This window comes from Ambystoma mexicanum, chromosome 6p (assembly GCF_040938575.1).
Source record: "Ambystoma mexicanum isolate Mex_15411 chromosome 6p, UKY_AmexF1_1, whole genome shotgun sequence".
In the NCBI taxonomy this organism is placed as follows: Eukaryota; Metazoa; Chordata; class Amphibia; order Caudata; family Ambystomatidae; genus Ambystoma; species Ambystoma mexicanum.
The window spans coordinates 297,492,592-297,505,111 of NC_090935.1; the positions used below are offsets into that span (position 1 = coordinate 297,492,592).

Here is a 12,520-nt window from a genome sequence, read left to right on the forward strand (position 1 = left end):
TAAGCTCTGTGAATAAGTCCATGTGTGTTACAAAATTAAGTCCACATATTTCCCAAGTGAAAAAAGAAACTTGACAGCCGTATCAACCTCTTTGTCCAAGTCTCTCCAAATTCTTTCTTTGTAGCCTTCGAACGAAGCAACCTCTCCCTCGAAAAACGGCAAAAATGCTCTCAAATTCTTAATAATTGGACTTGGGGAAACATGTCATGATTTGCGCAGCTCAAAAGTTGCTTAACTCACTGTAAATCAATTTCAGTCTTTAGCCCCCCCGTCCCCAGCGTCCCAGCCACTCGTATCTGGCATTATGCATTAACAGCACACAGGATGGCTTTCCACTGTTGTACTTTCCTCTGTAATGTTACTGTTCACTGATAAGCACCGCGTTGCACCTGCGCTCCCCATTCCCCCTTCAATCATACAGGGCAGAGTACAGCAGGCCATGAGCAGGGGTGTCTGGAAATGTCTGGAGGCCTCCATGGGGTACGACATCTGGGGTACTCTGTCTGCCTACTGTACCTCAGCAATATCAGTGCACTCATGTGGCGCAGTTGAAGGTTTTCAAATGCAAAGGGCAGCGGAAAAACGGTATGCATGCTATTTTTGCAGAGAAGCAGCATTTACATGTTTATATCCCCAGTGTAAATATGTAATCACACCATTGACCGGTTATAAGGACTGGCAAGACATACCTTATAAAGTAATGTATTGGGTTCCACGGAATTCACACCATTTTTAAAATCATCCATTGTGGAGTACAGTATCCTAGACTAATACAATGCTTAACAGCGTTGGCTAAATCACCCGTTTCGGCTTTTGTGGAGACTTTGATTTCCATATTTCCAGGCACTGTGAAATAACATAAGACGGGTTCTTCCTCCAAGCACCATGCTGGAGACCAGGCCCATTAAACATGTTTATTCTGCCCGGATGTGCACTTGTAGTAGTACATACATATCAGCACAGAAAACACTGGCCCATCCACACATCAGGCCAGCTTACCCCAACTGTGTAGGGCCCTCATTAATGGAGCATGCAATTGGAGCATTGTTCACACAATTTTGCAGCTGCAAACATGTGCGAGTTGTATGCAGTTCTGCAATGCTAAAAATGACTGAATTAAGGTGCAATACATTGTGAGAGGTCAATTCTCAGGCTAACACATTTTGTTATGTACTGGGGTACCTGGGTGTCATTTGTTTAGCAGTGATTTATTGACTTTGGGTAGGAGTTCCTTAATGGTGTAGATTGGGAGTGGCATGAGGTGGCGCGTGGGGTGTGGTGGGGATGGCGCGCGGGGTGCGATGAGAGTGGTCCGCGGGGTGCGCTGGGAGTGGCGCATGGGGTGGGGGAGCGCATTCCTAGTGTTTCGCCCTGGGCACTAAATAGAGTAGAAACTGCCCTGCACCGCCTTTACACAACTGATGACAGTTGTTCCTGTACTGCTTGCCATGGTGCTGCTGAAGTCAGAATGTTGGGAATTCGGTCTTTATCGGAGATTGTAGACTGTAGCCAAACGTTCTTATTGGCTGAGAGCAAGTCTTTAATGCAATCCAGGTTCTAGTATTGTTTAGGTCCTTACGACCCGCCCCCAAAACTCAGACTTAAGAGGAAGGACTTCCTCCATTCATGGCTTTGGCCCTGAGTAGGGTCCCAAGCCTGCTGGCATGTCATTATTATCTAACACCTTGGCTGTTCATTTGGGTATTTACTTCTTCCGGGCCTTATGTGGTAAGTACATTGTTTTTCTAACTTGTTCCCTTGGCTATTCAGGGGAAAGAGTCTTGAAGGCAGCAGGGCAGGGGCATGTGTTATGCTTTACAAATAATGTTTCTCAGCCATATTGCACTCGGGCTCTGAAGCGGATAAGAGAAACTGCTTCGCAATGTACAGCCTCCCTAGGTTCACTTTGTGTACTTGTCACTACCATCCCTGCACACTCGGGTAATTCCCTGGCTCCTCTGCAGTTAAACATTGCAAGGAGCTGTGTTCTGTTGCTGATCACACACCGAGTGGTGTATAACGATGGGCCACTTATTGCATTCGCAGGACTTAAGGATGCTGGAACTGTAGTGCCCTTTCTGCGGATGGAGTAGGAGCACTCTGCGGCCCGCCATAAACATGCGCGCCGTTGCGGACCTTGACAACGTGTTTATTTGCATCTTCATTCGCATAGTTTCGCGTTGCATAATGGTTTGATACACAGTGGAGTACTTAACCGGATTTGTATTGATCGCAATTGCTCTCCGGTGTGCATACTTAATTCCGAGAGGTAATCGAATTGATTTCTGAGGCCTGCATTTCCAGAGACTGCCCTAACACAGACATTCAAGAGTTTTGCTCTAACAAAATGACCTGGAATGGAAAGAAGGAGAGATAAAGCACTGTGAAGCTGCTTTGATAGTGAAGTCATTGGGGTTGGAGCTAATACTGGAAATACGGTACTCTTACATTGTGAAATATGTCGGAATCACAATAAAACAGTGCCCTCAAGGCCAACACTGAAAGAGGCAACCCACTGGGGCTGAGGGAATCCTATTGACCCAAAAGAGAAAGTTTGAAAGATTTAGGCTATTTGACAAGAGGCTGACAGGTGAAGCTTGAGCCTGGTCTTAAATGCTTACATTGATTTTACTGATTTAAAGAAAAGGCGCAGAAGCAGGATGCAGCGTGGGAAGACGGCAGGATGCATCATGGGAAGGAGGCAGGGTGCAGCGTGGGAAGGAGGCAGGATGCAGCGTGAGAAGGAGGCAGGGTGCAGCGTGGGAAGGAAGCAGTATGCAGCGTGGGAGGGAGGCAGGGTGCAGCGTGGGAAGGAGGCAAGATGCAGCATGGGAAGGAGGCAGGATGCAGCGTGGGAAGGAGGCAGGATGCAGCGTGAGATGGAGGCAGTATGCAGCGGGGGAGGAAGTAGGATGCCGTGTGGGTGAGAAGCAGGATGCAGCTTGGGAGGGAGGCATGATGCAGTGGGGAAGGAGGCAGGGTGCAGCGTGGGAAGGAGGCAAGATGCAGCGTGGGAAGGAGGCAGGATGCAGCGTGAGATGGAGGCAGTATGCAGCGGGGGAGGAAGTAGGATGCCGTGTGGGTGAGAGGCAGGATGCAGCTTGGAAGGGAGGCATGATGCAGTGGGGAAGGAGGCAGGGTGCAGCGTGGGATGGAGGCAGTATGCAGCGTGGGAGGGAGGCAGGGTGCATCATGGGAAGGAGGCAGGGTGCAGCGTGGGATGGAGGCAGTATGCAGCGTGGGAGGGAGGCAGGGTGCAGCGTGGGAAGGAGGCAAGATGCAGCATGGGAAGGAGGCAGGATGCAGCGTGGGAAGGAGGCAGGATGCAGCGTGAGATGGAGGCAGTATGCAGCGGGGGAGGAAGTAGGATGCTGTGTGGGTGAGAGGCAGGATGCAGCTTGGGAGGGAGGCATGATGCAGTGGGGAAGGAGGCAGGGTGCAGCGTGGGAAGGAGGCAGGATGCAGCGTGGGAAGAAGGCAGGATGCAGCGTGAGAAGGAGGCAGGATGGAGCTTGGGAGGGAGGCAAGATGCAGCATGGGAAGGAGGCAGGATGCAGCGTGGGAAGGAGGCAGGATGCAGCGTGAGATGGAGGCAGGGTGCAGCGTGGGAAGGAGGCAAGATGCAGCATGGGAAGGAGGCAGGATGCAGCGTGGGAAGGAGGCAGGATGCAGCGTGAGATGGAGGCAGTATGCAGCGGGGGAGGAAGTAGGATGCCGTGTGGGTGAGAGGCAGGATGCAGCTTGGGAGGGAGGCATGATGCAGTGGGGAAGGAGGCAGGGTGCAGCGTGGGAAGGAGGCAGGATGCAGCGTGGGAAGAAGGCAGGATGCAGCGTGAGAAGGAGGCAGGATGGAGCTTGGGAGGGAGGCAAGATGCAGCATGGGAAGGAGGCAGGATGCAGCGTGGGAAGGAGGCAGGATGCAGCGTGGGAAGGAGGCAGGATGCAGCGTGGGAAGAAGGCAGGATGCAGCGTGAGAAGGAGGCAGGATGCAGCTTGAGATGGAGGCAGTATGCAGCGTGGGAGGGAGGCAGGATGCAGCGTGGGCGGGAGGCAGGATGCAGCGTGGGCGGGAGGCAGGATGCAGCGTGGGCGGGAGGCAGGATGCAGCGTGGGACGGAGGCAGTATGCAGCGTGGGAAGGAGGCAGGATGCAGCGTGAGATGGAGGCAGGATGCAGCGTGAGATGGAGGCAGGATGCAGCGTGGGAAGGAGGCAGGATGCAGCTGAGATGGAGGCAGGGTGGGACAGATGAGGCAGCAGAGAGCCTGCATAGTAAGGTAGAGAGAAGTGGACTCCACCAGGTAGTGGGGGGGGGGGCTAGGCCATGGGTAGGTTTAAAGGCAAGGAGAAGAAATATTAAGAAGGAGAGGTTTTGCATGGGCACCCACCTGGTGTAGAGATTAGAGTCCTGGCAGTCTGGGGGGTAGCTGCGAGCACATCGTCCTTATGTTTAGGAGGTTGATACTTGTCACAGTGGCAGTTGATGAAGTGATGTAGTTTAAGTCTGCCATCAAACATGACCCAAATGTTGATTGCGAGGGAAAAAGGAATAAAGGGGATGGGAGTGTGGGGTTGCCATTTTCATCCGGTATCGGGAGTCAAGGAGCAGATTATTTGGGTGCTGTAAGTGAAGTGGTGGTAAGAGAAGCATGGCATGAGATGAGTTTACCGAGGAACGAGGTGTATACTGCGAAGAGGAATGAGTTGGGAACTGATCCTCATGGGAGGAGGTCTTGAAGTTGCACGAGATAGGGAAGAAGTGGGGCACCCATGTAATTTCAGTTTTGTTCAACTGAAGGGAAGAGGTTGGAGGGAGTGATGATTCACAGTCCAGCAAGAGTTTTAAGGTCGATGCAGTGGTTCTCTGGGAGCCAATTTAATGATGTCATGGCTGGAGAAATGTGGATTTCCCACCCAAGGCTGAAGATGAGGAGGGCTGCGCAGATTCTGACTGTGTGCTTTATGGAGTGATTTAGCACCTAGCCCACATGCATAGTGCGGCAGTACACAGTCCGCTTAATGCCCAGAGGTTTCTATGCAGGGACCCGGGGATCCAACCTGTGTTGCTCCGTGTCGTCTTGCTTCCAGGGTGAGCGCGTTGCCGCTGAGCTATCCTCCCGAGACATGAGTAGGAGGGCATGCCTTAAGGGTCGTGTATGGTAGAAGGCCAGCTTGGTTACCACGGTAATCTACGGCCGAGTGGCATTACAGTGCCAAATGTAACCCTAAGGTTGGAAGCCTGATTCCTGGGGATCCGTGGTGTTCCCAGAAGTGAGTGCATAAGAAGGGAAGTGGGGAGCTTGAATGCCAGTAATGAGATGTTACTAATAAGGCTGCTTGGCAACTTCTGTGTAGATCCTGCCTCTTCTTCTTTTAAGTTGAAAGAATGTATGAGTATTTTGTGTTTCCTTAAAGGTATTGAGAGATTAAAGCCCCATCTCAGTCCCTGTGAAACCTCTAATTGAAATGGCACTCCGTGATTGGCTCTAATGTTACAGGGCATTAACTCGCAACATGTACCCCATTTGTGCCATTCAAACTGTTATTTGTGTTGGCCAGTTCCTTTTTCTTTGTTACCATTGAAATAATGATGAAAGTATTGGCACGCTAAGTAAGATGTTATGAGCATACTTGTCAAGAGCAGTGATTTTCAATGCATTTTTTTATTTATATTTGTTTTCCCATCTTTCTTTTTTACCCACCAGCGCCAGAATTCTCCAGTATCTTGCAGTCGTGTAAGTGTTTGTTCCTTTTAATGCCTCCGTTACTGTATTTGGGCCGGTGGGTCAGCTGTTCGCCTCCATTTCACGCCTGTCCTCTGTGTGCTTCATTCCTCGTGAGCGAATAGCGCTTGCCATCCTTGTCCAGACTTGCACTGGAGGGGTTACTGTCCATGATCATGTGTGTTCCATGTTGTGCGTGCATGTGATTGTACACCACTGAATGAGAGCGGGGTTCAACATGGAGATTGTAGTCTAACCTCGCCGATGCATTTATTCGTCAGTATTGTTTAGCAATGCCTATGTCTCCATCTACAAGAAGACTTCCTTCTCTTCCATTCCCTTCTCTGTTTCTCTGCCTATCTTTCCTCGCCCCGCCCCTTCTGTCTCTTTCTACCTCTCTCTTTCACAGTCTGTCTAGCCACTCCCCTTTTTCTCTCTTGCTATCTCACTGTACACCTATCAATGGCTGAACACCTCTCTTGCCATCATTTCATCTGCTCTTTCTTTTATGCTATTCTCCTCCCTCTTTCAATCTCTTTTCGGAGTTAGTACCTGGGGTGTTGCTCGGTTTGTAAAAGATCGGGGCTAGGCTAATGTCGGGAATCGGGGCTCGCTAGCCTTTTGGTTGTAGCTCCTGAGCTTCTGTCCGGGGCTAAAACCAAAAGAGCCAGGACTATAGCCCCCCAGCCCCTACCCTAGCAACGTCTCCAGTAAGTACAATGAGCTTATATGTGTGGCTGCCTCTATCCTAGCCATGACGGCCTTTGGTGGCACTAGCCAGTCTGGAAACGTCCTTGTTTTCTGACAGGACCTTGCCTCTGGAAGGGTAAGTAGGGCTTGGAGACACACACACAGTTCTCCTTTTTTCTGTTGGGTACTTATGGCCGCTGTAGAAGCCTGTGTGGAATTCCTACAGCTCATTGGGTTAACACACCTATCACAGGTTAAATCCAGGCACGACCTTCTCAACCTTTCATTTTTCTGGGGGTACAAAAATAGTACTACATATAAATCAAGTATAGATAGGCAATTCAGTCATGTGTACTGTATCAGTGTAACGTAAAATGATCTTGTGTGGTGCCCTTCTGCCATTATGAGGGGCTCATGTGCGTGGTCCTGTAAGAAAAGTAGGGCGCGTGGCCGAGGGCAGCCGTAATGGCCGCTTTCTAGCGGTGCTTCTGTGGACCTGGTGCAATCGTGTCTCTCTCCTGATCTGGAGTGCCTATGGAGGGGGGCTTCCTGGTGAAAAGCCCTCAGGGTTATGAAGTAGATGACGATAGGTCGAGATGACGATAGGTCGCTGCTGGATGAGATTTTGGGCTCCAGGGATTCGCACACAGGCTTGTGTTCCGGCTCACATGGGTGAGAAACTTCAACTCGCGGCACTGGGCACAAAAACCTGATCAGTGCTATATATGGAGGAGGCCATGTATCTCTATGCTAGACATAGACATGCCATGTCCAGGTAAACTCTGGTGGGGCTACAGACAGCCACTGGGTGAGAGAGGCGGCCCTCTCACCTACTGGAGGATCACCCCATTGCTCTCATCCGCCTGGCGGAGAGACACAGGGCATTGACTGAGGTGTACCCGGGTCCCTACTCCCCCGTCCTACTCTGCTGTGGTCTGCAGCGGTCCCGGCAGGTCACCCATGTCTGGTAAAGCATGTCGCTTGAAAACCTCAGATAGAACTGAAGCTGCAAACAAAGCAGGACCACGTGACAGCGGTTCCTCCATCACAGGCATCTTCACAATGGGGCACTTATGAATCAAAGGAGCAGGACCAAGACTAAGCATTTCGGCATCACAGGTCACCCCAAGAAAGGCGCTTTCATTGACTAGAGGTAGACGTACCTTGCAATATGTTCCCTCACATAGCTTCTTTTAAATGTGCTAAAACTTACCTGAGGAGGGCATTTTCCTCCAACCTCTCACCCTTGCGCACAGGATCTTCTAGTTGCTAAGCTGCTGCTTCCTGAGTGTGTATGATCAGGGGGATCCCTGGCAACAGCTAATGCCACAGCGGAAGGCCCTATATGGGGCCACAACTCTATCCTGACTCTGGTCCCCCGAACCTACCATAGTTGGGAGAAAAGAAAACATGGTAGCGGGGTACCCAAGAATGGTACACTCTGGAGCTACGGAATCTGATGAAGCACAGCCAGCGCCACTCACTAAGGGAGACCTATTGGAAGGCCTGGGAAACCTAAAGGAAGAGGTCACACACACAGTTAAAGAGCAGATACAGGGAGTTACTGAGAGCACGTGAAAGTCATTGGCAGACACTTCCTGGTACAGGATGCAGATCATTCTAGGATGGACGATGCAGAAGAGACAAGTCAATCTCTACAAGAGGATGGTGTACAACTACAGAGTGAATTTGCAGACACAAGAGAAAGCATGAGCACTCTGGGCAGCCACTATAGAAGATCTAGAGAACAGGCAAAGAAAAGAGAATCTAAGGATCCAAGACTTGGAGGAAGGAACAGAAGGATCCAATTTTAAGGGGTGGGTGGGCTAACTCTTTAAGGAGACATTCCCTGATATATCAAAAGATGGCATCACCTTGGATCGGGTACATAGGGTAGGCCCACTTAAAAAACGTCCACACACACAGCCCTTGACATAATAAAATGTCATGCTATCGCCATTTAGACCTACATGCTTCCAGGTCACTTGGGGCCATCTCCTACCAGAATCAGAAGCTACTCATCTACCAGGATCTAACCACCCATACCATGCTTTTTGCCCATTCACACGGAAGCTACAATAGTCAAAGGTTAAATACAAGTGCACATTCCCATTTCATTTAATATTTACCTGGAATGGTAAGCAGTGACGCTGCACCACACCGGAAGAGGCAGTGAGGATGATTGGACTCATGCTTAACACTAGCCTTGATGAAGCTGATGATCTGGGTTGGAGGAGCATCCCCACCATGAGCCGGGAATGCCCCATTAAGGGGTGCTTGGCCCCACCACAGGTCCAGCTTAGCATTGCCAGAGATGTGGGAATAATATCACATTTTGCCTCCATCCTCCCTCTGAGTACAGCCATCCTCCCCCAGATTTTATAGTTGTAAAGTTGAGATGGCGTTGGCTCAATGGGCAGTCAATGACCCTCTCACTGGGCGTTCCTCACCTTGGTGAAGTGGGATGTAATGCGACTGCCTTATCGCACCCTAATGCCTCTATTGTCTGTAATGTTATAAGTTCTTTTAGATCAACTGTTTAATGAAGCACAGTATTGTATTGATGTGTATGATTCCTTTTAAGACAATAGGGTGTTTTATATTGCTCACTACACACAATATGACATCCTGTGCTTGCTTACTGGGAATAATAGGTTGAGTCATACCGTGGTAAGAACGTCCCCCACCTTAAAAGATGACACTGAAAGTAATTTCATATAATGTTAGGGCTCTAAGCGCACCAAGGAAAAGAGCTCAACTCCTTCAGAAGCTGAGGAAGGGACGGGTGGACGTGGCATGTCTCCAGGAGACTCATTTGAATAGATGTAATACAACGAGGCTTTGCACTAAAAATGTCCCACACCAATTCATGTCTAAAAGACCGAAGAAGCGAGGGGTAGGGATTCTAATAAATGATAGGACCCAATTCTGATTAGTGTGAACCAAATTTGTTAAGGAAGGCAGATACCTTTTTCTGTCAGATCAATTGAACAGCTCCCAAGTGACCTTAGCGTTGGTCTCTGGGCCAAACTCCGGTCAAAATGAATTCTGGTGTTCTCCCCTCAAAGAGCTACTCCCCTTTGCCACTGGATATATTATTTTATTAGGGGATTTCAGCCTACCCCTTGACACAAATTGGGACATTTCAAAAGGCTCTTTAGTGGGGAGCCACGCAGCCCTCTAAGACTCTCAGGAATCCCATTTCAGGGTCCATCCTCGTAGACTCCTGGGGAAGTGCTAGCCACAATGAAAGGCACTACTCTTTCTTTTCACACTCCCAGTGCATATATTCCAAAATATACTACATACTTGTTACCAATGATTTAATCCACATGATGGATAATGTCAAAATTGGAGACATATGTTTCTCTGATCATGCACCAATACAGATAGCTTTTAATAATATACAACCACAGGAGCCCAGACCTAAACACTGGAAATTGAACGATGCCTAAGTAAATAACTACATCCTCTGTAAAGAGATGGAGGATGATATCAGTGATTATTTTGCAAACAACCGCAACAGAGAGGTTCCTGAGACTATTAGATGGGATGCCTTTAAGGCATACATGAGAGGTATGCCAATTTCTAAAGTTCCTAGGATAAATTGAAAGGGAACAAGGATAGATTGAGGATCGCAGGCACACATATCTTCCATTGCAGAGCTAACCATGCGAAAAGCTAAACGGTGCTATTATGAGAGGGGTAATAAACCTGGGAGGATACTGACCTGGAAGCCAAAGAAGAAGAGCAGTTGGTAACAAATAGTCGGGTTATGGGAAGCAGGGGGACAGGAGGATAAACTCTGGAAAGAGGCGCTTTTGGAATTAGGTAGGTATTACCGAACCGTGTACTCCTGAAAGTATCTTAGCGCTATGAAGATAGTGAGGCTCCTTGACAGTTGCACATTACCCACAAATCATAGTGGAACAGCAGGATGTCCTAAACAGCAACATTACTAAGGAAGAGATCCTCCACTCCATTACCATCTTGAAGTGGATTGGATAGGCTATAAACTCCCTTCTACAAACATTTTACAGATGAACTCCTGTTCCTTCTACTCAGTCTATTGAGTCATATTTGGTCACATTGAACATCATCTATCGCAATGGGTGAAGCCAAAATATTGCTGATCCATAAAGAGGACAGGGACCCAATCACATGTGCATCCTACTGCCCAATAGCGGTACTTAATACTGACATAACGATCTATGCAACATTCCTATCCACCGGTTAGTTTACATAAGGTTCTACAGTTCTTGGTGGGAGTGGAACGGTCTGCTTTTATCTCAGGTAGGCAGGGGGCCAAGAAATGTTTTTAGGGAGATATTCATTAGAGGGGTTTCTACCCGTATTCAAGTTTCATCCCATGGGTTTCTTTCACAGGGTTTCCACTTGACCAGAAGGCCCTCTTTTGCCCTAGAAGGGGAGTCCCTGGACTCTAGAAGAATGAGCAAAAGAGTGACCTGTTTGCTGAAGGCATACTTCTATCAAACTGGACAAGTGCAATGCTTTGAATCTAAATATGCGTGCTGATATAACAGCTCAGCTAAGAGAAGTCGCTCCCTTTCTTTGGGCCAAAAATGACATACAATATCTAGTTGCACTGCTCCTTCATCTGTCCGGCTAATTATCCTAGACTCTTCCAAGCGATCCAATAAGACATACAATCATGGAACACACAAGTGAATTATCCATTTGGCAGGGTTGCATCAATTAAATTGAATATCCTAGCCAGGCTGTTGGATTCCTTTGAAGCCTGGTAAATATCCTCTCTGAGGCCCTTAAGAAATGACAGCGAGATTTGATGGCATTAGTTTGGCAGAACTCGTTCTATAGGGTCTCCAATGCAGCACTAGAAATTTAGAAATATAACCATACATTTGCAAAAGCTGGAAACTTCTAGAAGAGGAGGTAACAGGTAGACCCCTGAGATCTATGCCGGTGCTCCCTCTGGCAGATTGGACGCCCAAGTATGTAGAAATTACTAACCACCCAAACAACTTTGCGGGTATTGGATCCACTGGCCTGGACTTGTCCGCATACCCATCCCCGACCACGCCCATCAATTTTAACACAAATTTACTTCCAGCCTATGACAGAATTACATTCTCCAAATGGAGATCCCGTGGCTGTGCATATATGTCACATATATGTTCGAACAGTGGCAAATTAGGGTCTTCAGATCATGCAAGTACACTTTTGGGATAGATGAAAGAGAATGCTTCCATTATTGGCAGCTGACGCACTGGGCACAACAGACACACAATTAAACAGCTGCCAACCGACCCTTCACAGCATTCGAGAGATTTATGCCCCCCCCTCCCCCAATATGATTCCTCTCGACTGATCTCCCGTTTGTAAACCTGCCTGCCTGGTTTCCAAATTAGCACCCAAATAAGGTCAATATTTGCTTGAGATATTCATAGGTATGAGAAGCTGTGTAAAATGGAGGTCCCATTCAAACTATATAGACTTCATTGCTCGCAGGCACAGCAGTTATAGTTCCCGGTTGAGTTCTTGACTATGATCCATTTGCTCCCAGGGCAGGTTCCTCGGCCAATGGGAATGATTGGAATGCAGGAATGCAGGATGTATATCACTATCCAAGCCTATATTCCAAACATTTCCAATGCTCTACCCTAATGTTCCTCACTAGCCACTCTCCGCCGATTTCCCACTCCATTACACACTCTTTTAAAAGAAGTATAAGTCCCACAAACGTGCATGCCACCTTCCCTCTCACTTGCCTCAATGCCACAGAAACATAAATGGGTGTCTCTTCTGACCTTGTTTTTCTTTTGTCCAGATCAAAATTGCTGGGAGATATTTCGCCCCTGGTTATGATATGATATGATAGGTTATTTATAATGCACTTAATACCCAGAGGTTTCTAAGCGTGGACCCGGGGATCGAACCTGTGGTGCTCCATGTCGACTTGCTTCCAAAGCGAGCACGTTGCCCCTGAGATATCCTCCCGATGACATTATAGCAAAGGAGAGCCTGGTTGATGTGACACAGCTACCAGGAGCTTCTTTTGGCTCCACAAGCCAACTGGTGCTATGCAAACATACCTATGCGACATTAAATCAGTGTGTTTGGGAATGT

At 48.4% G+C, this 12,520-nt stretch overlaps 1 protein-coding gene across 2 annotated transcripts in view; it reads left to right on the forward strand.

Annotated features, from left to right (window-relative positions):
* Positions 1 to 12,520, forward strand: part of ONECUT2 (one cut homeobox 2) — a 109,735-nt gene that overhangs the window by 77,997 nt on the left and 19,218 nt on the right. The window contains exon 2 of one of the 2 annotated variants that reach the window (XM_069627036.1): positions 5,705 to 5,734. The exons of the other annotated variant lie outside the window; for it this stretch is intronic. Coding sequence (XP_069483137.1) covers positions 5,705 to 5,734 — 30 coding nt within the window. The remainder of the gene's footprint in view (positions 1 to 5,704; positions 5,735 to 12,520) is intronic. 2 annotated transcript variants of the gene reach the window in all.